General features: G+C 41.6%; 1 protein-coding gene across 2 annotated transcripts in view; it reads right to left on the bottom strand.

Annotated features, from left to right (window-relative positions):
* The window catches only part of LOC311304235 (uncharacterized protein), an 807,935-nt gene that overhangs the window by 601,499 nt on the left and 178,566 nt on the right, over positions 1-27,870 (bottom strand). The window contains exon 14 of one of the 2 annotated variants that reach the window (XM_084431142.1): positions 9,125-9,298. The exons of the other annotated variant lie outside the window; for it this stretch is intronic. Within the exon in view, the coding sequence (XP_084287268.1) occupies positions 9,125-9,298 (174 nt within the window). The remainder of the gene's footprint in view (positions 1-9,124; positions 9,299-27,870) is intronic. 2 annotated transcript variants of the gene reach the window in all.

The following is a 27,870-nucleotide window of genomic DNA, read 5'->3' as shown; positions in this document are numbered from 1 at the left end:
TCGTTCCAGGTCCAGGGTCATTGGCATTTTGTTCATCTTGTGAAAGAGTGGAATGTTGGTGGCAATCATTTTATAGCCATCATGTTGAGAAACATGATGGGTAGGTGGTGATTGGAGGGGTTCCTTTGTGTCTGTCTGACAAAGACAACATTTCATCCAATCAGTTGGACTCTTGGCTGACATGGGATTTTCATTTTCCATTTTGGGGGTTTGTTGTCTGATTAAGGCCGAGTGGTTATCCTTTTACCACCTCAATCATAGACATAGTACACATTCAAGTATGGGATACCATAGATATCATATAATAAAGGCTAGATGTCTCGTGCGCGCTGCTGGCCAATGGAGGTCGACGTCCACACGTGGCGGCCATCTTACCACAGGGTGCTCGCTCACTCGTAACATGGTGCATGTACTTTTAAATAACCATAACTTGCTCAATTTTCTACCGATTTTCAAATGGTTTGGTTTGTTATAAACGTCAGAGATGTAGTTATGATACTGCATACATATGCATAATTATAACAATGGACTTCCATATGAAAGAATTATAGCCACTTTAATAACGTTTGTAAGAAACCAAACCGTTTGTAAATCCGTCAAGATTTCAGTGAGATAAGAGGATTTGTGTGCGTGCTGATCACTCACCTTAATGCACAGCTTCCCTGTGGTAAGATGGCCACCGGTGATGCCGGAAGTGACTCCGCCTTAAGACATCTAGCCTTTATATGGATATCTATGTGGGATACAACTAGGTACGGGTCACCTACACCTAGCCCGATCATTCATCCAGTGCCATTTAAGTCCTGTGTGATCTGTACACCTTCCAGGTAAGCATACATGAACAAGTCATATATTGCCCCGCTTACCCTTGGCTCGGCTCTCCCGCGCTGGCACAACTTGTCAATTCAAATGCAGCTATCTAACTACGTCTATTACTAGCTAATTGATGAGGGGCTGTTAGGCAGCATTTGGGACACTAAACTTAGCTATACTATTACTACTAGTCAAGAACTACAGTGTAAGTAAAACTAGATCAGCTGACACTGAACCCCATGCTGAGTTCCATAGCAGTGAAGTCACCAGTGTTCCCTGGTTGTGTAATGACATTCACTCTATTAAACAAAATCTTCCTTAACACATTAAATTGAGCTCTGACAGAAACGGTGGCATCTGGAAAATGGTTGCCATCTTGAATTTGAGCGGCACACACCTTTTTCCATGATAATGTTCCTTGAAGAATATTTGTACCAAATTTCATGATAGCATCACCATTTGAAAAAAAGATGTAAGGATTCAAGAGAAATGGCGGCCATCTTGAAAAATGAATTTTTGAGGGACAAGCACCGTTTTCCAAAAAAACATTCTGAAGAGAGTATTTTCACAAAATGTTATGCCTACATCACTGTTTGAACAATTGACATAATGAGAATTTGACAGAAATAGCGGCCATCTTGAAAAAATGGCCGCCATTTTGAATTTTTGGGTGGCCAACGCCTTTTTCCCAAAAAGTGACCCTTAGAGAGTATCTGTGCCAAATTTCATGCTTTTATACCAATTTGAACGATTCTCTTGAAATATGGCATTAATCTGCTGCACTATCACCCTGACCCTGTCATGATAGAATACTGGAAGCAATAGCAATAGGTAATAGGTAAAAATAGTGTTTATTTCGAACAGCAAACTCAAAGGTAATATCACTCAAAAGTCAATGCTGAACGGTCTCTTGGGGACAGGCGATCCGATGCTCTCAGGAAACAGGCAAACAGACGCTCTCAGGGGAAGACAATCAGGCTCATTCTCGCAGGGACTTCGATGGTCACGTGAAGAAGTGCTCAGATGCGGTGAATCCGTGGAATCCCCAGTGCTCGGTGCGGTGAAACAGAGAAGACGCGATTGACAGGAAGTACAAGATCCAGATGAGACCACACACACACACACACACACACACACACACACACACGTGAGCGGGACAACGCCCACTCGCGCATACTCACAGACATGTAAACAAACAGTGACACGAGACACAGAGGAAACAGTGCATAAATCAACCGTGACAGACCCCTGATTGGATCTTTCTTCTAGGTAAGTGAATTTTAACTAACTTATTTTTTAACACACATAAACACTATTTAAACATTTTTAACAACATGAAATGTACATTTTAAAGGGATACTTCACCTCTGGGAAGATGAATGTGTATTTAAAATAGGTCATTTAAGTAGAAGAAATGTGAAGAAATTTTTTAATTTGGAGCTTTCTAGACTGAGAAAAGCCAGAAAAAGTATTTTTGGCTTATGTGGATGAAAGACAACAACTCCCAGAATGCACTTGCTTCGCTGCCTTAGGAGGCCACGCCTACCGGTAAGATTGCGCAGATGAAAACAACAAAGCTAGCCTACGTGATGAGTTTGCGAGGGATTTAGAGATCGTCCAAAATGTCCGGGATTCGGCTTTTGCGTTCTACAGTCGCCATTCATCATGTTTACTGTGGTGAGCAGGACGAGGCTGACGGCCGCGGGAGAACAGCGCGAGGCCGGTGGCGTGATTACTGAGACGCGCCGGGTCTCGCATCTCTCACGGAGGAGCGGGAATTTTTCTTAGCAATGGTAAAACGCACATCAACCGATCACTTGTTTAGCGTTCATGTAAACACTACATTCAAATTCACTAATCAGAATGAATTCAGTTAGATTGAAAGGTGTGCATGTAAACAATGAATGGCGACCGCAGAAAGCAAAAGCTGAATCCCGGACATTTTGAACGATCTCGCCCGCCGGACAAGTCCGGGAAAAGGAGGATGGTTACTTACTCAGCTTTCTCCTACTATTCAGCTTTCTCCACAGAACAAGAGCCTGCTAGCTTAGCTTCCAAAGAAAGACGGCTGACACTGTGTACATTCTGTGAGTGAGATTCCACCCTGTATGGGCGGGCTGAAAACATGCGGAACAACGCCTTCTACTGGCTGTAGTCTTTAGCCTCTGTCCAGAAAATCCTCCGATGACGCAAAATGACGATTTTTGCGTCATCGGAGGATTTTTTCCAGACAAAAAATACATAAATCTCTTGTCTCAGGGGGATATGAGGGTGGAAAGCATGGTAATTCGAAAATACTACAGGTTTTCTACTAATACAAAGCTTAATGCTAAATCCTGAAGTAACCCTTTAAAGAAAATAACCAAAATTAAAATAGTGGATTTAGGAGATACCCAAAATTCCCATAGGGCTACACATATCCATTCCCATCACCTTTTCTAATCAAAAGCTCTCAATTGTATCCACGTATAAGTATATGGGAGTCTCTCTTGACTCACGAGCATGTCGTGAGCATGTCCAAACCCTAAACAGAAAGTTAAACCAAAAGTTATTGGTAACACTTTACGGTAAGGGTACATGAATTATCATGAATTCATGTATAAATTCATGCATGAAATATGCATTCATTCATGCATTAATATCTCATGAATCATCAGGAACTAACATGAGTTCAACGTTTTTCATTCATGACTTCATGGATGAACAACACCTTAATTAAAACATTAACTAAGATGAGTACATCATCATGAATTATGATTTATTACGCATGATCATGATGTTTTCTTTGTTCACACAAAAAATTGGTCTTTACCACCCATTGTGGATAAAGCTATGGTTATGGTACATGAATCATCATGAATTCATGCATAAAAAAGTATTAATTCATGTATGCAAGACTGCTCTTCGAATTATTAAAGGAATGTACAAAAATCCACATTATCTAATGCATGCATACAGGCTAGAACAGTATATCAATTAATGTGAGAACTTTTTTTCTGAATTATGATCTGAGTTTCCAAGCATGTTCATGTCTTCTCATAGCCTGCAGGTAAATGGACAGACCCCCAAATTGGCCAATCACAGCACATAACATACGAACTCTGTTGGCATTCAAATACAGTAGTCATCATTAACTAAGCATTATTTATCTATGACTTCATCATGTGTGTGGCCCCTCAACTAAAGTGGTGACTTGGTACTTTGAAACACTGATGAACAATGTGTTTTCATTAGGCTATGATCTGAGTTATCCATCATGTTCATGTCTTCTTCATAGCCTGCAGGTAAATGGACAGACCCCAAAATTGGCCAATCACAGCACATAACATACGAACTCTGTTGGCATTCAAATACAGTAGTCATCATTAACTAAGCATTATTTATCAATGACTTCATCATGTGTGTGGCCCCTCAACTAAAGTGGTGACTTGGTGCTTTGAAACACTGATGAACAATGTGGCATAACTGTGAAATGACATGAATATGAACATGAAAGTTCAAGCATTTGCACACAATGTACTGTGGACACAAATGGACTTTGATCTTAACTTGCAACTCATGAGAATACGTGTGTATTTTTACGTACATTTATTTACGTTTTATACACACAGAAACGTATAATACTGAAAGTGGACAGCACAAAAACGTAATTTATTTACTTATAAACAACTTATACAAACAACGACGTACAAATTTGGGCGTATTCCTATTTAACTTATGCATATTCAAATCGTGGCATTAATGTTTTGACTCATAATACACTAAAACACAGCATAAATTCACAAAAGAAATCAATTTATTAGCTTAATGTGATCAAATCTTTATAATCCATACGTTGTTTGCAAGAAACAGATCCAAATGCAGCCCTTTATCCAGTGATCTTCATCTCCATTTCTCTCAGAGACCAACGTCAAATCCCGCGCTCGTGGTGAATTCAAATTCAAAAATTGCGCCCGAAGCGTTACGACATGTTTTACGGCAGTGATATCAAACGCTCATTGGCTCTCGCATGCTTCGTCACAGATGTTTGTGTACTACATTTGAAATGGAGAAGCGCGCGCGCCTTCACAGAGCAAACCGCAAACCGAACCGGATTTCATGGATTAATAACTTAAATTCTGCTCTGTAACGTTACCTCATACAAAACTATTATATAACGTTACTGCCAGAGAGGACTGCGACACATCGTCATGTGAACGACTTTTGGTACCGGTTTTGACATTTTCTCAATAAATAAATGATTGTGATTGTCTGTCTGTTGTTTTAATTTACAATTGTAACGTTAGTTACGTAGTTTTAAGAAATGGTTAGGGGTAGGATTAGTTGCTCAAACTATCTTTTAATGCTACATTGTTAATAAAACTGCCATTTCCCTACACATATCTGTCCATTACGTTTTATCCTTTTAATATTGTCTATAATATGGGTATGTTTAGGTGTGGGAGTAGGTTTAAGGGATCTTACATTTATAATCTATAAAATGGTAAAAGGGAAATTATACAGATATCTTTATCTTTATCTAGTAAATAGTTTAACGTACATTTTTTAGGTGTAAAATCGTAATAATGTTATGTAACTTTACTGCTTTATTCTGAACGGTATAAACCAGTTAAATCAACAGCTGGAAAGAGCTGAGAAGGAATTCAGTACATACACCATGAACTTTATTTTAAGTGCCTGTAGGCTATATCTGAAAACTCTTTACAAAACCATAAAGCTGTTTTACAATTTCATGATATGGAGGAGTCACATCAGTAGCTTAAAGGTGACTCTTTACCCAAAAAGAGATCAAGCTGTTTGTGAAAATTTTTTTTTTTAAACAGCTTTATGGTTTTTAACTGGTTTATACCTTTTAAGAATAAAGCAGTACAGTTAAGATCAAAGTCCATTTGTGTCCACAGTACATTGTTTGCAAAGACTTGAACTTGAATGTTCATATTCATGTCATTTCACAGTTATGCCACATTGTTCATCAGTGTTTCAAAGCACCAAGTCACCACTTTAGTTGAGGGGCCACACACATGAGGAAGTCATTGATAAATAATGCTTAGTTAATGATGACTACTGTATTTGAATGCCAACAGAGTTCGTATGTTATGTGCTGTGATTGGCCAATTTGGGGGTCTGTCCATTTACCTGCAGGCTATGAAGAAGACATGAACATGATGGATAACTCAGATCATAGCCTAATGAAAACACATTGTTCATCAGTGTTTCAAAGTACCAAGTCACCACTTTAGTTGAGGGGCCACACACATGATGAAGTCATTGATAAATAATGCTTAGTTAATGATGACTAGTATTTGAACGCCAACAGAATTCGTATGTTATGTGCTGTGATTGGCCAATTTTGGGCTCTGTCCATTTACCTGCAGGCTATGAGAAGACATGAACATGCTTGGAAACTCAGATCATAATTCAGAAAAAAAGTTCTCACATTAATTGATATACTGTTCTAGCCTGTATGCATGCATAAGGTAATGTGGATTTTTGTACATTCCTTTAATAATTCGAAGAGCAGTCTTGCATGCATGGATTAATACTTTTTTATGCATGAATTCATGATGATTCATGTACCATAACCATAGCTTTATCCACAATGGGTGGTAAAGACCAATTTTTTGTGTGAACAAAGAAAACATCATGATCATGCGTAATAAATCATAATTCATGATGATGTACTCATCTAATGTTTTAATTAAGGTGTTGTTCATCCATGAAGTCATGAATGAAAAACGTTGAACTCATGTTAGTTCCTGATGATTCATGAGATATTAATGCATGAATGAATGCATATTTCATGCATGAATTTATACATGAATTCATGATAATTCATGTACCCTTACCGTAAAGTGTTACCAAGTTATTTGTTTATAGTAAAATTAGACCATATTTGTTGCTTTCTGTCTCTAAAACATATCTTCATGCCATCATTATGTCCACTCTGTCATATTGTTTACCTGTTTGGTCACTCACAACAAATGAGATCCTTGAACCAGTAACAAGACTCTATAATAGAGCCTATAAGATCCACAACAGGCTTCCAGGCTGGACTCACCACTGTATTGCACTATCTTTGTGTAATGCCTTGACATTTCAGAACTATAAAATAAGCCATGGGATAAACTTGTGTTATCAAATCTTAAATGGACACACTTCAGCAACACTGACTGCGTTGGTTCCAAAACTCAGCTCAAGGTTCGAGCGCACTACGAGATCTGTTACAAACAGACTTCTGCCTTTACCGGCTTTTAGGAACTGCTATGGACAGAGATGTTTTTTTTCATGTGCTCACTAAAGCCTGGAATGAGATTCCACAGCACATCAGAACTATAACATCAATAAGACTATTTAAAATAACATTTGCTCGCCATCGAATGGAAAGGTATATCTGTGACCACTGAGATGGCTTCATGTCTTGAAGGCCCCCTAATGCTCATTCTCTTGGTTTGTGTGTTTGTTGCTGTCTTGTCTAGGAGTTTTGTTTTGTATGTGGTATTTATGTTCTGCAGAGCAAGAATCTGCTGAAAATCAGTTTTATCTGATTTCTGAGTCAGGCCCGATTGTCTTTAATATTTTCCTGTTTAAAAATATATATAAATAAATAAATAAACATGCACTGTATTTATGATTAGGACTCATAATGAAGACGGTTTTCCTTCATCTGCCATTAGATAGGCTATATGCATCAGTTTCACTAACGGCCCCACGCACTCGCTGGCGCGGACATTTCAAAATGGATGGAGGTTTGCTTCAAGTCACTTGGTGAGTGAAATTATATTTGTATTATCTTTCTGTAAGCCTATATGTATAATTTTTTTTAGATTTTCCTGTCTAAAAGTGACCAAAAGACATTTAACTCCAGCTCACCATCGGTGTCACCAAACTGCTCCGTCTCCAAAACGTTTGTACGCATGGGTCTGGGTTTGCGTGCAGGTGGGCAAATTTTCCCGTCAAGTTTGTTTTTATAAATTACAACTTATGCGTCGGAAGTGGCGTACGCCTCTTTCAGGGCCTGTTTTGTGCAGCGGTTATAAATGAGGCCCCTATAGCGCACACACACATTTCACACAGCATGCGATTGAGACTTCAGTTCTCTTTCATGGATTATTAGGTTTGAATAGTCAAAATTATATGTAAAAATGCACATCCTGGCAAGTATTCACATAAACACAGTCGGGTATGTCTTTAGTGAACGTAAACACCATTTATAAAAATAAATCTTATGTGTTCTTGCAGGTCTTAAAGGGCCGGACCAGCAGCCTAATATTCTGTGTGATTAATGTTAATCAAACAACAAAAGAAAATAGACAATCACCCAATGCTTGAGAAAGTGCAGTGCTATAAATGATGATGCTCCAGTTGCCTTAAAGCAGTGTTTCCCAACCCTGCTCCTGAAGGAGTCAGAAAGATGAGACTCCTCTTTCTGACACACCCATTTCAGGTCCGAGAGTTTCTTCTAATGAGCTGATGGGTTGAATCAGGTGTTTGATTAGGGAGACAAAGAAAACGTGCAGTGTTGGGGGTCCTTCTGGAGCAGGGTTGGGAAACACTGCCTTAAAGGTACACTGTGTAGGAATTTCTCCCATTTAGTGGTGTAATTTTATTTTGCATTCAAACGAATAGTGCTCTCTAGCGCCTCGCCTTTTCAAATGCGTGTTGCAACTACGGTAGCCGTTATGTGCCAAGAAGCTGACAACATGTCTTCCAATTGCACTTCATCGAGTTTTCTGTTGGGTGATGAGGTTCGTTATTTCAAACTGCAACTTGACACACAACGAACAAACGAATGTTACAGTATGAATCACAGACTGTAAAAATCATTTCCTGTGGCTTGGCATAAGTAAGATCCTGCATTATGAAGTACCAGGCAGTGCAGCCTTTCAGATTTGCCGTGGCAGTGACAAGCGCCTCTCACTGATCTCCTTGTCTGTTTCAGCTGGTTTCAGTCACGTGACGCTGGCTCTGAATGGAAATGAGTTGTGGAAAGGCGTTGAGGAAGGCTAGTGCTTTTTGTTCCTCTCTGCTATTATAGTTTTTCAAAATGTCGGAACGCCATGGAAGCCTCCTTGGACTTACCCGTCTAATGTAAATAAAGATAAGAAATTCTTCGCTTACGAGGATAAATCAGATCATTGGCAGAGGAAATTTTACAACAATGAGGACATATTTATGAATAAAGACAATGATTTTAGCTAATAAAATACTTTAAAAACTACACAGTGTACCTTTAAAATAAACCAAACAGCAAACTTTCTGCTTCTGTTCAAACCATCACACTGTAAATGTTGTATAGTATAATGATACTAACTGTAGTTTCTCCAGCTTGAATTGTGGGTTCATCAGTAGATCACTGAGGTTTTTCACTCCTGAGTCTCCTAGTTTATTCCCGCTCAGGTCCAGCTCTCTCAGGTGTGATGGGTTTGATTTCAGAGCTGAAGTCAGGATGAGACACTGTTTCGCTGTAATACTGCATCCACTCAGACTGAAGACAGAAAGAGAAAATTACTCAGATCCATGTTCAGTTCATGTGTGAGTTAAGAGCATCATTAATAAATACCATACAGTCACTAATACACCAGCAAAATCATGGAGACTTAATGATATGAACAAACCAAGACAGGAGCATTTGAGGAAACTAGTTACAATCCCAGTCTGGATCCGTCCTCACTCCACAAATAAGTGAATTTATCACTAGATTAATATATAGGATCAATATAGAAACAATAGAAAAGTAAACATTTAAATGGACTGATTTCATATTTTAAACATCAGAAAATCTTGTACATGACTCACAATTAATTCAAAGTCAGTTTTGTAGTTTACAACCTCTGAATACACATTTTGCTTAATAAATTAAGATTTAGTGTAAAGCACCATTAGTCCAGTATAACTGTATCTCTGTCAGAATAATCTACTGTCATTTGTTACGCTGTTTTTAGTCTGTTCTCACTTCTGTATTGTTTCAAAGCAAAGATTTGTCAGATTTCAGTATATAAAACAATTTTATAGCCACAAAGTTTCAAATGCTTCACAGTTTAATGCTCTTTCTACTGATACACATAACAAGCCGTTCTCTAATAGTGTTTCTGAAACTTTCTTTAGATGGAGGAACACCAGAAAGTGCAGTGCTATAAATGATGAGACTTGAGTCCAGTTGCCTTTAAATAAACTAAACAGTAAACTTTAATCTCACTGTAACTGCTCTGTCAGGCTGAGCAGGCTCTGTCTGCTCTGCTGCTGCTGCTGCGTTGCATTGGTTTGTGTCTGTAAGCTTCGTATTAATCATTATTTACTAATCATTATTTACTATCATTCCTTGTTATTGATACTGCTAAATATAGCTTAATGAACATCACACATTAACCGGATATCACTAGCTTCAATCTAAATCGTTATTGCTAGGTCAACACGCTAGTAATTCGCTAGGCTGTTAGCGTGCCATCCGTGCGCTCTTTATTTATTTATTTTTATTCTCTAGCACGCTCGCGCCTTCCGTGCGCTCTTTATATATTCATTTATTTTTTCTCGCGCGCCCTTTACGAGTGCATCAAAAACTGTGGTGAGTATCAGTCAACAAACATGGTAAGTCATGTCATCTCCTGTTATTGTCACCTGCACCTCATTCAACATGTTTAGCATAGCCTTCTCTGCCAGCACAGGTTTTACATGTGATAAATGCAGGGAGATAGTTAAGCTGGCGGAGAAGATTTCAGAATTAGAGACACGCATCCAAACTTTAATCGAGGTTAATTGTAAGAGTGCTAGGACTTTAGATACTGTTTTGGATGCGACTAGCTTAGTGAACTCTGTACATGGTTCGGTTCCAGCTGAAGTAGAGCCCGTGCAGCAGGGCGATTGGGTGACGGTGAGACGCTCTAGTCGCGGAACAAAACACTGCTCTTCCGTTCCGATTACAACATCAAACAGGTTCTCCCCACTCAGTGAAACACCCACTGAGAATCCTGTTGAATGTGCTCTAGTTATTGGCGATTCGATCACACTGAGCGTGAAAATAGAGACACCAGACACCATAGTCACATGTTTGCCGGGAGCCAGAGATCCTGACTTCAAAGCAAATTTAAAAGTGCTGGCTAATGCTAATCGTAAATTCTCTAAGATCATTATTCATGTCGGCACTAATGATGTTAGACTCCGCCAGTCGGAGATCACAAAAATTAACGTTAAAGAGGTGTGTGAACTTGCAAGTACGATGTCAGGCACTGTAATTTGCTCTGGCCCCCTTCCTGTTCGCAGGAGTGATGAGATAGTTAATAGATTGTGTTCACTGAATCGCTGGCTGTCGCGTTTTTGTCCCCAAAATAATATAGAATTCATAGACAATTGGAAAAGTTTTTGGGGCAGACCTGACCTGTTGAAAAGAGATGGTATTCATCCCTCCTGGGATGGTGCTGCTCTTCTCTCTAGTAATATGGCTCATAGTCTTAGAGCTCAAACATGACAATCTGGGGCTCAGGTCAGGAAGCAGACAGACTGGCTAAACCGACCGTCTGCTAGCTGTCTCACGTCACCAAGTCACATAAATCCCATCACATAGAGCCTCTTTCACCTAGATATCATCATATAGAGACTGTGTCTGTTCCCCGAATTAGGACATACAAAAAACTCCAAAACCCATTCAAGGGTAAAAATGTTATTGATGTTCCACAAATAAAAAACAGATATAATACGGATGAACAAATGATAAAGCTTGGGTTGCTGAATATTCAATCCCTTACTTCAAAAGCAGTCATTGTTAATGATATTACTGACTATAATCTCGACGTGCTGTGTTTGACAGAAACCTGGCTAAAACCAGACAATTATATTACTTTAAATGAGTCCACCCCGCAAGATTACTGTTATAAACATGAACCTCGTCTGAAAGGCAAAGGGGGAGGTGTTGCTGTAATTTATAGTAATATAAATCACGAGAGTGCAAGCCCTGCTTTCCTAAAGAAACACACGCACGCTCTTAACGACACACGCACGACTCTGCGTTCTTCAGCAACAAAAAGAACCATTTTGCAAGATAAGTTTATTGAACTTTTAATGTAATCTGATTCCTTGTTGTCTCTCTCAAAGGTTATCTGGTCTGTGATTTTTGCCATTGCTGTGATCTCTCTCTGATCGCAGATTTTTGCTTTCACTTTCACTTGCTCACCCTTTCTCCATTTCTCATTTTCCGGTCTCTCTCTCTCTCTCTCTCTCTCTCTCTCATTTTTGTGATTCGTTTAGTCTTGTATTTGTTTACGTGTTCTGTATATACATACCTATATTCTGTGTGAACTTTAGTTCGATGTATTATTCAATTATTAAAACAATTATATGCTTGATTGTTTCTGTCTAAAATGCTCATAATTACAAAGTCAATGAAGTGTCGATCTAGCTACATGCTTTATCTTGTTACGATTTAAGTAACCTAATTTTATAAACACAGAGTGTTGGGTTTTTACAAGGCCAGAAAAAAATACTCTTTCTTGCGTTTAGAAGAAGGATAATTTTTCTTGAGAGTTGATAAGGTAATCTTACGCTGTTTGCTGGACAAACCGATTGTTGGATAACTAAATTAATTCCATTAAAGTTATCTAATAAACTCGATCTGAAATAGGACTATTGATATATTAATGATGAACCATAACCCGTTGTGGTGATCATTCATATACGATCGATCTATTTTCAGCTTCGATAATGTAATGTAACCGTAATATGCAACATATTAATCATACTCATGTTTAATTATTAAAATTCCCTATAGATCATTTGAGCTAATGTTAATGATATACCCAGTGCGGTTACAAAGATTAATTGGAACAAATCTTCATTGATGCATTTAAATAATTCATCCTTTAATTCTGTTTTACCATCTTTTATACCAATAGTAACCAGCTTTAGATATTTGGGTGTGGACATATATCCATCTCTGCACACAATAGCGCAAAATTTTTTCCAGGGTATATATAATCGTGTAGAGATGGACCTGACTCATTGGTCATCGCTTCCTCTATCTTTACAAGCTCGGATTTCTATCATCAAAATGGATATTTTGCCTCGCATTAATTTTTTTTCTGCTATGATAACTCTGTCACCACCCTTAGATTTCAGGTCTAAATTGCAAAATTTAGTTTCTAAGTTCATATGGAACGGCAAGGCCCCTCGTATAAAGTATTTAACACTGCAGTGTTGCAAGGATGCTGGCGGACTTGCATTACCTGACTTTAGGCTTTATCATTGGGCTTTTGCATTACGCCCTCTTACAGTATGGTTGAATCCTGGCTCTGTTATATCTTGGCAACCGATTGAATTTAACCTGGCTTTACCTTATAGACTACAGGATTTGATTTATTGCAACATTCCGTTAAAGAGTGCGAAGCAGCATTTTGGCCCAATAATAGCTTATCTTCTTTCTACCTGGCGGTCGGCTTCAAAAAATTCACCCGCGATGACCATAAATGGCATTTAAATTCTCCATTATTTTGTAATCATAATCTTTTATCGGGCAATAACCCTTTGGTTTTCTCAGACTGGAGTGATAGAGGCATTAATGTTTTGGCTGATATTTGGGGGGACAATGGTTTACGCATGTTCAACGACCTACGTGCAGAATATAATTGTGGCGAGGGGGGCGTGGTTTTGCATGGCGGCGGCGATCTTCTTCGCTCCCGGGTTTCGGCACCAGTGTAATGAATTTCAATGTTGCAATGAAGGGAAGGAAGAAGACAGGGGTCGGCGAGACTGGGACACTCGTTTTTATTAAAGTAAAAAGTTCAAAAGAGTAAGGTTGTGCACAGAGCGCGTTCACCGTGCTTATCAGCACAGCAACAACAAAACAATAATCCAGATTCTCGTGTTGAATTCTCCGTCGAGCACAGCAGCAGACGAGGTCCCAGTCCAACTCTCTCTCTCTCTCTCTCATTCCCACCGGCTTATATCCGGTCTCTCCACGCCAATTACTGCAATCAGACACAGGTGTTCATCATCTGCACTTGACCTACTTACGCACCGCTCAGCTCCGTCCTCTCTCTCCCGCTACAGACTTCGCAAAACCACGCCCCCCTCGCCACAATAATTTACCAGGAACTTAATTTTTCTTTTATCTGCGCCTGAGATCTGCCATGCGTGCATATGGGGTTCCTTGGGGCTCTAGTATTCACTGTCTTACTTTGCATAAGTTGCTTACTTCATATGGTAACACAAGGGGGATGGTTTCGTCATTATATTTGTTGTTTCTGGAGGCTTCTTATAAAAGGTTACCTGTGGTGGACATTTGGCACAGGGATATTTATGGGACTGATTCAGAGGACAGTATTGACATACACTCACCTAAAGGATTATTAGGAACACCATACTAATACTGTGTTTGACCCCCTTTCGCCTTCAGAACTGCCTTAATTCTACGTGGCATTGATTCAACAAGGTGCTGAAAGCATTCTTTAGAAATGTTGGCCCATATTGATAGGATAGCATCTTGCAGTTGATGGAGATTTGTGGGATGCACATCCAGGGCACGAAGCTCCCGTTCCACCACATCCCAAAGATGCTCTATTGGGTTGAGATCTGGTGACTGTGGGGGCCATTTTAGTACAGTGAACTCATTGTCATGTTCAAGAAACCAATTTGAAATGATTCGAGCTTTGTGACATGGTGCATTATCCTGCTGGAAGTAGCCATCAGAGGATGGGTACATGGTGGTCATAAAGGGATGGACATGGTCAGAAACAACGCTCAGGTAAGCCGTGGCATTTAAACGATGCCCAATTGGCACTAAGGGGACTAAAGTGTGCCAAGAAAACATCCCCCACACAATTACACCACCACCACCAGCCTGCACAGTGGTAACAAGGCATGATGGATCCATGTTCTCATTCTGTTTACGCCAAATTCTGACTCTACCATCTGAATGTCTCAACAGAAATCGAGACTCATCAGACCAGGTGACATTTTTCCAGTCTTCAAGTGTCCAATTTTGGTGAGCTCGTGCAAATTGTAGCCTCTTTTTCCTATTTGTAGTGGAGATGAATGGTACCCGGTGGGGTCTTCTGCTGTTGTAGCCCATCCGCCTCAAGGTTGTGTATGTTGTGGCTTCACAAATGCTTTGCTGCATACCTCGGTTGTAACGAGTGGTTATTTCAGTCAAAGTTGCTCTTCTATCAGCTTGAATCAGTCAGTCCATTCTCCTCTGACCTCTAGCATCAACAAGGCATTTTCGCCCACAGGACTGCCGCATACTGGATGTTTTTTCCCTTTTCACACCATTCTTTGTAAACCCTAGAAATGGTTGTGCGTGAAAAATCCAGTAACTGAGCAGATTGTGAAATACTCAGACCGGCCCGTCTGGCACCAACAACCATGCCACGCTCAAAATTGCTTAAATCACCTTTCTTTCCCATTCTGACATTCAGTTTGGAGTTCAGGAGATTGTCTTGACCAGGACCACACCCCTAAATGCATTGAAGCAACTGCCATGTGATTGGTTGATTAGATAATTGCATTAATGAGAAATTGAACAGGTGTTCCTAATAATCCTTTAGGTGAGTGTATGTTGGGACTCAATATGGTCTAACCTCAAACATGTCTCTAAAAATCCTAATCATCAATTGATTCATTTCAAGATGATTCATAGGATGTATCTCACTCCCAGGAAACGTCACTTAATGAAGCTTTCCACCTCTCCTAATTGTGACTTGTGCTCTACTGGGTGCATAGGGACATATATGCACATGTTTTGGGATTGCCCTGAAGTCAATGAGTTTTGGAGACGGGTTACCACGACGCTGAAGGACATTTTGGAGTTGGAGATATCATGCTGTCTGAGACTCTTGCTTCTAAGTGATGACTCCTCTTATACTCTCTCTCTAACTCAGAAAAAGTTATTTTTTTGTGGTCTTACTGCTGCTAAGAAAATGCTTGCCTTGCGCTGGAAACCTCCACACTCTCTTGCGTGGATTCAATGGATGCATTCTTTCTTGGACATTGCGAACATGGAGCTCTCAGTGGCAAGACTACATGGAGCTTCTCAGAGGACTATTCCAGCATGGTTACATGCCATTTCCAAAATTAAGGAGCGTCTTTAAGACCTTTATCTCATGTTCTAATTGTTACTTATTGTATTTGTATTTTGATCTGCACTTTTTCTTAGACTATGTATACTCTGAATGTATCTTTAGGAGAGGGGGGTGGGGGGAAATGGTCACCTTAGGAATGTGGGAGGGGGAAAAGAAAAGAGAAGTGTTCAGAATGATGTGCATTTTTACTTTTTGTTTCTGTACAATAATATTCTGTAACTCAATAAAAATTTGATCACAAAAAAAAAGTATTGGCTGCAGATAAAGTACTAATTGTTGGTGATTTTAATATACACGTAGATAACGAAAAAGATGCATAGGGATTGGCATTTAAAGATATTCTGAACAAAATTGGAGTTAGACAACATGTGTCAGGACCTACTCATTGTCGTAATCACACTCTAGATCTAATGTTATCACATGGAATAGATGTTGATGCCGTTGAAATTCTGCAGCATCTCAGCGATGACATCTCAGATCATTATCTAGTCTCGTGTAAACTTCATTTAGTCAAGGCTGCAAAGTCGACTCCGTGTTACAAATATGTTAGACCTATCACTTCTGCCACTAAAGATTGCTTTATCAATAATCTTCCTGATCAGTTTCATCATCTCAGCATCCCAGATAGCTTAGAAGAACTCACTATTGCGACAGAAACTTTTAACTCTCTCTTTTCCAGCACTTTAGACACAGTTGCTCCTTTGCGCTTAAAGAAGATTACAGAAAATAGTCCAACACTGTGGTACAACGAGCGCACTCAGGCCCTTAAGAGAGCAGCCAGAAAAATGGAGCGCAACTGGAAGAAAACAAAACTAGAGGTATTTCGCATTTCATGGAAGGAGAGCTCGATTACGTACAGAGAGGCTTTAAAAGCTGCTAGATCTGCTTATTTTTCAACCCTATTAGAAGAAAATAAACAAAACCCTAGGTATTTATTTGAAACGGTGGCTAAACTAACGAAAAAAAAAGCTTCAAGCCCAGAAGTTTCCAAGCAACACAGCAGTAATGACTTTATGAACCTCTTTACTAACAAGATTGATAATATCAGGGAGAAAATTATAACTATGCAACCGTCTACTACAGTATCGCATCAGGCAGTGCATTGTAGTGTCCTTGAAGAAAAATTTGATTCATTCGTTGCTATTGGAGAGGAAGAATTTACTAAACTCATTAAATCATCTAAATCGACAACATGTATGTTAGACCCTATACAGGGGTGGGCAAACTTTTTGGCTCAAGGGCCACACTGGGTTTTAAAATTTGACAGAGGGCCGGCCCAGTAGCAGATTATGAAACACGATCTCATGAAAGTGCGTATCTATACCACGAATTTTATTTCTCGTGCCATTTATACGCCAAAAAATATTTTTTTTGCGTGCATATGCTGCGCACTGTAAACCCCTTGGTTAGGATTAGGGGTGCTGAGTGCGTGCCTATTACACGCCATTAAAGGGATAGTTCAGCCAAAAATGAAAATTCTGTCATCATTTACTCACCCTCAAGTTGTTTCAAACCTGTATGAATTTCTTTTTTCTGCTGAACACAAAAGAAGATATTTTGTAAAATGTCGGTAACCAAACATTTGATGGACCCCACTGACTTCCATTGTAGGAAAAAAAATATACTATGGAAGTCAATGGGTTCCATCAACTGTTTGGTTACCGACATTTTTCAAAATATATTCTTTTGTGTTCAGCAGAAAAAAGAAATTCATACAGGTTTGAAACAACTTGAGGGTGAGTAAATGATGACAGAATTTTCATTTTTGGGCGAACTATCCCTTTAAGTGCATATCATATGCACGCGAAAACTGCGTTTCATAAGAACTAACATTACAAATACAATTCGTCGTATTCGCACTTTCATGAGATCGGGCTGAGCAAACACATTTACGTTGTGGCAACGTCTGCGCGAAATTCAACAACTGAGAGATGACATTCTGACAATACATTTTTTTTATGCTAGATATCCCCCATTTAGCATGTTATGTTTTGAGGTTAATTTTTAATTAGTCAGATGTTTGATAATTATAGCCTATACTTTTTAAATATTGTTTATCCTTATTATTATTTAATGGGCCTAACCGTAAATTAGAAACAAAACACCTAAGTGTACACTTAGAAGAGTAAAAATGACAGGTTACGTTAATTCAACATTATTAAAACTGCATGGCAATCAATTTGCACTTCCAAAAGTCATACATTTGTGGAAATAAACGAATATACAAATTTATTTTAAGTATAATAAAATAAAACATAAAAAGCAAAGGCAGATCAGAACATTTAATAAACAAAACCGGGTTCTGTACATGGCAGACAGGGGAGCGTAACGTTAGTCGAAAGCCGGGCGATAAAGGAGTATACATCCACAAATCCAGAGTAGCAAAACTAAATAGCAGACAAATCAAAGGAAAAACGTACTCGGTTACTAACGTAACCTCGGTTCTCTCTAGAGAGAGGAACGAGTACTGCGTAGAATACGCTAGGGGAAAATCCTTTTCCACGAGAATACTGAAGCCAAAAAATTATCCTTAATTTTGTATTAATGTAAAACGCGTTGCGGCAGCATACAGACATAGGCGAGGCAGCTCGCGCGCCTATTGGCTGGTCTGCTGGCAACTGCTTAAGCCTATCGAGCGAGACCTAGAGTGACGTCAGACCCAATGAGGGCGCTTCGCGCCCTCTGCGTCACGTCCCGCCGAGACGGGCGTGGCTTAGGTCTATAAATACCGCTCGCAGGCATTATATCTCTGGTTTTTCATAGTCGAAGCAACCAGAGCGCGTGCAGGCACGGCAGGATACGTAGCACTCGTTCCTCTCTCTAGAGAGAACCGAGGTTACGTTAGTAACCGAGTACCTTCTCTTACGAGAGATTCTCTCGTACTGCGTAGAATACGCTAGGGGAACCTACTGTAAAACGCCGTGCGTGCTGGGATCTGATACTATAGACTCAAGGGCGACAGCCCGGAGTTCATACAGTACACAATCACCCAGGGGACTCACAGGGAATCCTGGAAGAGGGGGGGGTTTAGCCACTATCTTCCTTTATGGCAGCATAGAGCAAGGACTGCAATACTCAAATAGCTGCATAACTGACAGCGCCAGTTATGAGATTTGGCCATACTAGACCGACAGTAGTCTGGCCTGTAGTGTGGGAACCTCTAGGTTGTAAAACCTTATAAATGTAGATGGAGAGGCCCAGCCTGCCGCCATACAAATATCTTGCAAGGCAATCCCACTTGACCAGGCCCACGATGAAGCCATGCTTCTCGTGGAGTGCGCTTTGACACCCAGAGGGCACTGCAAGCCCTTGGTTGTGTAAGCTAGCGCTATTGCGTCCACTACCCATCTGGATAGGGTCTGTTTCGAAGCGGCTAGTCCCTTAGAACGCCCGCTGAACGAAACAAAGAGCTGCTCCGTCTGTCTGAAAACAGACGAGCGAGACACATAAGCTCTTAACGCCCTGACTGGGCAAAGGGAGCTTTCGTCCATATTTCCTTCAGTGACCGGCAGAGCAGACAGGGAGATGACCTGTGCTCTGAACGGTGTATTGAGGGATTTAGGAACATAACCGTGCTTAGGTTTGAGTATAACTCTAGAGTCATTCGGCCCAAATTCCATGCACGTCGCGCTTACTGAGAGCGCGTGTAAGTCCCCTATGCGCTTCACTGAAGCGAGAGCCAGAAGAAACGCCGTCTTGAAAGACAGGTGTTTAAGATCTATCTTCTGCAAGGGCTCGAATGGATGACCTTTCATGGCTTCCAGTACCGTAGAAAGGTCCCATATAGGGACTGTGGGAGGTCTGGGAGGATTCAGTCTCTTAGCTCCTCTAAGGAAGCGAATGACTAAATCGTTCCTTCCAATAGACTGGCCAAGCGTGGTCGAAGAGAACACTGCTATGGCCGCTACATAGACATTGAGCGTGGAAGGGGACCTGCCCTTATCCAACAGCTCCTGTAGGAAGGAGAGAACCTCCGTCACACCGCAATGCAGGGGTGACACACCACGAGCTGTGCACCAGCTAGAGAACACTGACCATTTTGAGGCATAGAGACGTCGCGTAGACGGAGCTCTGGCCTGTGTGATAGTGTTTAACACTCCCTGTGGGAGGTCAGCGGGTACCCGTTGATGGCCCACACATGGAGGGACCACAGCTCTGGGTGAGGATGCCAGATCGAGCCGTTGGCTTGAGAGAGGAGATCCCTCCTCAGAGGCACTGGCCATGGGGCGGTGCTCGCTAACTGCATCACAATTGGGAACCAAGGTTGGCTCATCCAAAGTGGGGCTACAAGCAGCACTGAGCATCCTTCTTCCCTGACCCGTTCTACCACCTGAGTCAGGAGGGAGACGGGGGGAAAAGCGTAGAGAGGACGGCGAGGCCACTCGTGGGTCAGCGCGTCCTTGCTCTTCGAGAAAAATTCTGGACAGTGAGCGTTTTCTTGAGACGCGAACAGGTCTACTTCCGCTCTGCCGAATTTCTTCCACAGCAGCTGGACTGTCTGTGGGTGCAAAGACCATTCCCCTGTCGGAACCTGGTTCCTGGACAGTCTGTCTGGTCCTATATTTAGGAGCCCTGGCACGTGCGCTGCTCTCAGTGAGAGCAGGTTGCTGCGGGCCCATATCAGGAGGCGCCTGGTTAGCCTGTACAGAGTCAGGGACCTGAGGCCGCCCTGGCGATTTATGTAGGACACCACTGAGACGTTGTCTGAACGTATTAGCACGTGGTGTCCCTTTATGAGGGGACAAAAGCGCGTGAGCGCTTTGCTCACTGCCAACATTTCGAGGCAGTTGATATGTAAGAGCTTCTCCTGCTTTGACCAATGGCCAAAAAGCGGTCTGCCCTCGAGCAGCGCTCCCCATCCCGAGGTGGATGCGTCTGTGGACACCACCATCACTCTCGAGGAAGTCCCCAGGCTTACACCTGATTGGTACCAGTCTTTTGCCTCCCAAGGTTTCAAAGCTGCAATGCATGCTTGATTGACCTTGAAGCGAAGCCGACCGGAGGCCCACGCTGTGCGTGGTACTCTCTTTCTGAGCCAGAACTGCAGTGGGCGCATGCGCAGAAGGCCCAACTGGAGAACTGAAGATGCTGAGGCCATCAGACCTAGCATCCTTTGAAATGTTTTGAGAGGGACTATCGCGCCGCAGCGGAACGAGCCGGCTGCGCGCCGAATGTCCAGTGTGCGCTGAGATGACAGGCGTGCTGTCATTAGCAGCGAGTTCAGCTCTATTCCCAGAAAAGATATAATCTGTCTGGGGAATAGCGAGCTCTTTTCCCAGTTCACTGCGAGACCGAGATTCTCGAGGTGATCGAGTAAAATGGTCCTGTGCTCTACGAGCTCCGAGTGAGATTGGGCTAGAATCAGCCAGTCGTCCAGATAGTTCAGCACTCGTATACCCCGTAGTCTGAGGGGTGCGAGCGCTGCGTCCATGCACTTCGTAAATGTACGGGGTGCCAGGGACAAGCCGAAAGGCAGGACTGTGTACTGATATGCCTGGCCCTCGAAGGCGAATCTCAAAAATTGCCTGTGACGTGACGCTATCTGTATTTGAAAATACGCGTCCTTTAGATCTATTGACACAAACCAGTCCCCTCGGCGGACATGCGCGAGGATTTTTCTGGTCGTGAGCATCCTGAACTGGCGTATCAGAAGCGCTCTGTTCAGCTGCCGCAGATCTAGTATGGGTCTGAGACCCCCGTCTTTCTTGGGTACCAGGAAGTATCTGCTGTAAAGCCCCTCTTCGCTTTGAGCTTGAGATAGGGGTTCTATAGCCCCTTTGCTCAACAGTTTCAGAATCTCGGCTCGAAGTAGATGAGCTACTTTCGATTCTACCGTGGTCTCGACGTGCGCCATGAAGCGGCGAGGGCGCCGGCGAAACTGCAGCGAATAGCCTTCTTTTATGATGTTCAGCACCCATCTCGAAACCCCGGGAAGCTTTTCCCACGCAAGTGCGCGAGTAGCTAGGGGCTGGATGCGAAGCACGCTCTGATCGGCTCGCGATATAGCGGCTTTTGTGTGCTGTGACATAAGCGTCGCGCTCATGACATCTGAGGCAGGGGGCGCGCTGATAACAGCGGGCAGAATCCTCTGCAGTGTCTAACTGAGAGGGGGAGGGCTGGGCTAGTTTCATGTCTGTGTGTGGGCGTGGGCGCAGAGCAGCGGGCACATACACCACTTTTACAGCATTGCTCGCGTGAGCATACTGGTCCTGTATTTACAGAGACCGTGAGACATGTGGGAAGTAGCGTTTGTGGGCACTGGGTAGTGGGCACGTTTGCTACATTTAAAGCGCAATCGATCTGAGTCGATTTTATGTGCGCGAGCCCTGTGTGAAGGGCTGTGCTTGTGTGTAGGAATGGGCACTGAGTAGTGGGCATTTTCTCTACACATGAAACACCGTCGGCCGTGGCCGGGACACCAGAAAATACACTCTTTAAGGGATTTATCTGGGTAGCTGTAAAAACGGCTTTTTTGTGCAGGCAAGCGGGCAATGGAACCGGCTTGTTGGCTGCTAAATACGCTGGACCAGTCACATTTCCTGGAACTGGACGAGCGGCAAGCTTTGGTGGAAGTCCGGCCGCAGCGGGACTTGGACACCGTCGCTTTCCTAGGCGTGCTAGGACGATTTCGGGGCCTCTGGCTTCAACGCAATCTTTTGCCGCGGGCCACGCGGGGCGGGGCGGCGGCCGGATGAGCGAGAGCGCGGTCTCGAGCTCTGGGTTTGGCGGCGTTGTGAAGAGGAGGCGGTGGGCGGAGGCTTAGGCTGTGAGCTCTGAGCAGACGGTTTCGCACGGCCTGCTGCAGAACTGGAGCGCTTCGGGAGGAAGTGCTTCATGGCCTGGGTCGCTTTCTGCACCTCAGCGAACCTATCGGCGAAATCTTTGACCGAGGTTCCGAAGAGGCCGGCAGGGGAAAGCGGCGCGTCGAGGAACGCGGTGCGTTCTGACTCAGTCATGTCCGAGAGCGTCAGCCACAGATGTCTCTCAGACACGGTGAGCGAGGCCATGCTCCGTCCAATGGCCTGTGCTGCTGACTTGGTGGCGCGAAGAGCGAGGTCTGTAGCGCTCCTCAAGTCCGGCACGCAGATTGCGTCAGGTCCTCTCTCATCCAGTTTACGGAGGAGATCGGCCTGGTATATCTGGAGCGTGGCCATGGTGTGCAATGCTGACGCGGCCTGCCCGGCGGCGGAGAAAGCGCGGCGGAGCAGGGCTGACGTCGTGCGGCAGGCTTTTGAGGGCAGCGCCATCTTAGCACGCCGTCCAGCAGAGGGCGGGCATAAGTGCGCTGCAATAGCCTCTTCGACCGGCGGCAGGGAGTGGTAGCCTCTGTTCTTTACGTCGTCGACAGCGGAGAACGCCAAAGAGACAGAGGATCGTGTCCTGGCCGAAAAAGGGGAGCCCCAAGACTTAGCGACTTCTTCATGAAGCTCAGGAAGAAAAGGCGCTGGCTTGGATGCAGGTGAAACGCGCTCCCCAGGCAGGAAGTAGCCGTCCAGCCGGTTGTGAGCAGGCTGCTCAGGCGTAATCCACTCGAGGCCGAGGCTCGCCGTGGCCTGAGTGAGTACGCGCATGAGCTCCACCTCAATGCTCGCTCTCTTCCCCGTAGAAGCACGGGCAGGGGGGGCGGGATCCTCAGAGCTCGCCCAATCCTCACTGCCTGATGCTAGGAGAGAGCAGGAATCCCCCTCTCGCAGCAGCGCGTCGATCTCATCAGCGTCATCGACAGAAGCGGCGGCAGACCACGGCCGCTGTCCGTCCGGAAGTGAAGCTGATGAAACCGGAGAAGCAGGCGGGCGCACCGACGAGCTTTGACGGCTGGGAGAGGGCTCCGGGATTCGCTGAGCGCGGCGCTTTTTACGGTAACCAAGTATTTGCATTTCTTTTGAGTTTTTGTAAATAATGATCTCATTTTTTGTTCTATAATTTCCGAGCTGCCTTCTTAAATCTAGTTAACAGACTTATTTTTCCTGTAAATCACATAAAACTGATAGAAATGTTTTAAAAATATAATTTACTAAAGCATACTGAATCAGTGATTCATATTTCAGCCACAGAAATAAGATATTTTATTTGAATTTAAATACAGTGATTGCTTTTATTGGTCGCACCACATGATAAGTGGTCGCTCCAAATGACACGAAGACCTTATATAGTTAAAAATCTATTTAAAGAGATCAATGAACAATACATTTTATACAAAACAATAGATTTAAACCAGATTTTATACAAATTTCACAGAATTTTCCTGAACATAAACATTTAATAAACTTTTTTTTTAAATAAAAATCACATCACAAACACAAGTGCACCATTTAATTTAACTTGACTTAGAATTTCTTTCTAACAAATAATAATGTTATAGATATAAATTATTTCATAAAAGTATTGTATACAGTTAACATTTGGGGTCAATAGTTTTTTTAAAGTAATTAATACTTTTATTAATCAAGGACACATTCAGTGTCACATTCAGGCGCAGGCTATAATGTTACGAAAGATTCTATTTCAAATAAATGCTGTTCTTTTGAACTTTCTATTCATCAAATAATCCTGACATAAAATTTATCACAGTTTCCACAAAAATATGAACATTGATAATAATCAGAAATGTTTCTTGAGCAGCAAATCATTAGTGACTCTGGATCACAAAACCAGTCACATGTCGCACAGGGTATTTGTGGCAATAGCCAACAATACGTTGTATGGGTCAAAATTATCGTTTTTTCTTTTATTCCAAAAATCATTAGGATATTAAATAAAGATGTTTTATATTTTGTAAATGTCCTACCATAAATTTATAAACATTTATTTTTGTGAGTGAATATAGCAATATCGCAAACATAAATGGACAACTTTAAAGGCGATTTTCTCAATGTTTCGATTTTTTTGCACCCTCAGATTCCAGATTTTCAGTTGTATCGGCCAAATATTGTTCTATCTTAACAAATCATACATCAATAGAAAGCTTATTTATTCAGCTTTCATATGATGTATAAATCTCGATTTCAAAAAAATTGACCCATATGACGTTGACACATTGAGTGGTTTTGTGGTCTAGGGTTGCATATTAGAATGATTTCTGAAGGATCATGTGACACTGAAGACTGGAGTAATGATGCTGAAAATTCAGCTTTGATCACAGGAATAAATTACACTTTACTATATATTCACATAGAAAACAGATATTTTAAACTGTAATAATATTTCACTCTTCTCCTATCAAGGTACTCTGCTCTTGCTGCAGGGTCAGAATTTTTTCGCTTGGCAGTGGCATCTGGTAAAATAGATTAAAATAGGCAATAATAAATACACTACAAATAAATGCAGTATTACTAAACTGAAATTACATGCTCTAATTATTATTTATTTTTTGCATTTTTCTCATATTGTACAAAGAGTAAACATAAACTGTCTGAAATATATATTAAAAAAATCCCAAATTGCATACAAATCTATTCCAAATGATACTAAAGTAAAGTACTTTTTTTATATAAACTGTCAATTGAATATAAAAGCATAAAACTGCCAATCTAGGACATATATCTATCATTGATAACAGTCTGCAGTGGTCGCACCACATGATATTTTCAAATTCAGTCATAATTTACAGGCACAGAATTGGCCACCTAAACAAAACAAGCTAGCTTACCAAAAAAGGTCACTATGAAATTTATAATAAAAATATATATTTGTAGAAATAACTTTAATATAAATTTTTTTTTTGAGGTCATACCACATGATTTGGATACCAAATTTGGCAACTACATACCAACCATTACAAAGGTTTATTTTTTTTCCAATTTGAGAGAATTACAAACCTGCTTGCTGCTTCCATGTAGCCTGGGTTTCCCCATGCTGCCTTGCTCGCAGCGCGATTTTATTCACGCTGCTAGGCAGTCTGGAAACCATGGACCAGATTTTCCCCTGATAAAGGGAACCAATCACAGAACGGGGAGGGAGTAGCAAGACGATGACGACACCGAAGCAGTTTGTTTATATCTATGGATTCAACATGGCATCAGATGCGAAGTTACCTTCTACCCTCATGTTTATCTTTCACAAACGGCAATATTCGCTGAACGCCATCGTGTACAAATAAATCTCTGACCCAACGTCTTCTTCCTCGTCGAATTTCTGTCACTCTACATACGTCATCTGGTATAACTGAAGCGATTGGCTATGAGCTACGTACAGGCGCATTTGATAGACATTCATAGCGCCCAATAAACGGCTCTGGGCATTCGTAAACCACGCCTCAAATACGAGAAAATGAACACGTGGTTCCCAGACCAAGTCTCGAATGAGACTTGGTCTGACGTTAGCCAGGCTAGCTTCCATGGGTCCTTGGTAAATTGGTTTATGATGTAACTTCCTGTGTTTGAATAGTTTTCAACATATAAGTCCCAAAATGTTAGTTCCTTGATGGTCGCACCACATGATATTTCATAAAATGGACATCATCGGACAAAGTTTGTTTGTATATTATGATGGAAATATAAATGCAAATGCTTTGAATTTTTTTTAAAGGATTACAAAACATTTTGGAAATCATGCCAAATAGTGCAGAATATAAATTTGAATAAATTCAGAGTAATTTCAAAGACGTTTTCAAAACAGAAGTTATGGCCGGACGGTCGCACCACATGATGTTTTGACACTTTCAATAACAAAAAAAATAACACATAAGTAAAGGTTTTTGAAAAGTTAAAGTGAGTACATACATGGGAGAGGTACTACAAATATGCAGTATCTTTTTAGGCATTTAAACCCATTTTTGCCTGAAAAAATGCAATCGGACAGAAAATTTAGGCGTCACGTCATTGACCCACATACAGTAAGAGCTTCGTTGTGCAGTGTAGCAGCGTCATTGATTTCATAACGAGTTTTGGCAAGTGTCCAGATAAACTCGCGCTGTGTGATTGACAGCTTGGGCGACTGGAAAGGGATTGTTCTTTGATCGCTATCTGTATATTAATCACAGTTTAAGTAAGATTATTTTCATCCTACCAAGAGAAACGACGTGAAGTTGATCGTTTAATCACTGGCTTGATTTACTGATGCATAAACAGTATTGAACGACTTTGAGAGAAAGATTATCTGTCTGAACTTGAACAACTACACATCAGACATTCACATAACCCACTGGTTCTTCAGAGGCTCGGATGAAGGAACAAAAAAATTACCTTTGTGCTCATTTGTACATCCAAACACTGTGCAACTGCCGCTTCGCTCGTTTGCAAGCCATGATGTCTCTCGAAGAACAATGATTCGGACGATGATTTGGACGATGATTATTTTTCAGGGGTGTTTTTCAAAAACGAGATTTAAATAAGGAGAAAACAATGGTGTTTGACACTCACTGTATGTCATGTCCATGTACTGAACTCTTGTTATTTAACTATGCCAAGATAAATTCAATTTCAAATTCTAGGGCACCTTTAATTCATCTTTGTCACTAGGATATGTACTGAAAACTTTTAAGCTGGCTATGATTAAACCGCTTGTTAAAAAACCGCAACTTGATCCTTCAGAATTAGTCAATTATAGGCCGATCTCGAATCTACCCTTTCTGTCAAAGATATTAGAAAAGGCAGTATCCTCACAACTATGTTCCTTCTTAGAAAGAAATGACATCTGCGAGGATTTCCAGCCAGGATTTAGACCATACCATAGTACCGAGACAGCTCTCATTAGAGTTACAAATGATTTGCTCTTATCATCCGATCGTGGTTGTGTCTCGCTATTAGTGTTACTTGATCTTAGTGCTGCATTTGATACTATTGACCACAACATTCTTTTAAATAGACTCGAAAATTATGTTGGCATTAGTGGAATTGCACTAGTTTAAATCACACTTATCTGACCGCTATCAGTCTGTAGCAGTAAATTCACAAGTTCACTGTTATGCTGACGATACTCAGCTCTATATTTATTCATGCCCAGACGAAACTTACCAATTCACAAAATTAACAGAATGCATAGCTGATATAAA

The sequence above is a fragment of the Rutilus rutilus genome (genome assembly GCF_951802725.1).
Source record: "Rutilus rutilus genome assembly, chromosome: 14".
In the NCBI taxonomy this organism is placed as follows: domain Eukaryota; kingdom Metazoa; phylum Chordata; class Actinopteri; order Cypriniformes; family Leuciscidae; genus Rutilus; species Rutilus rutilus.
This window is presented reverse-complemented; position numbering and strand designations above follow the sequence as displayed.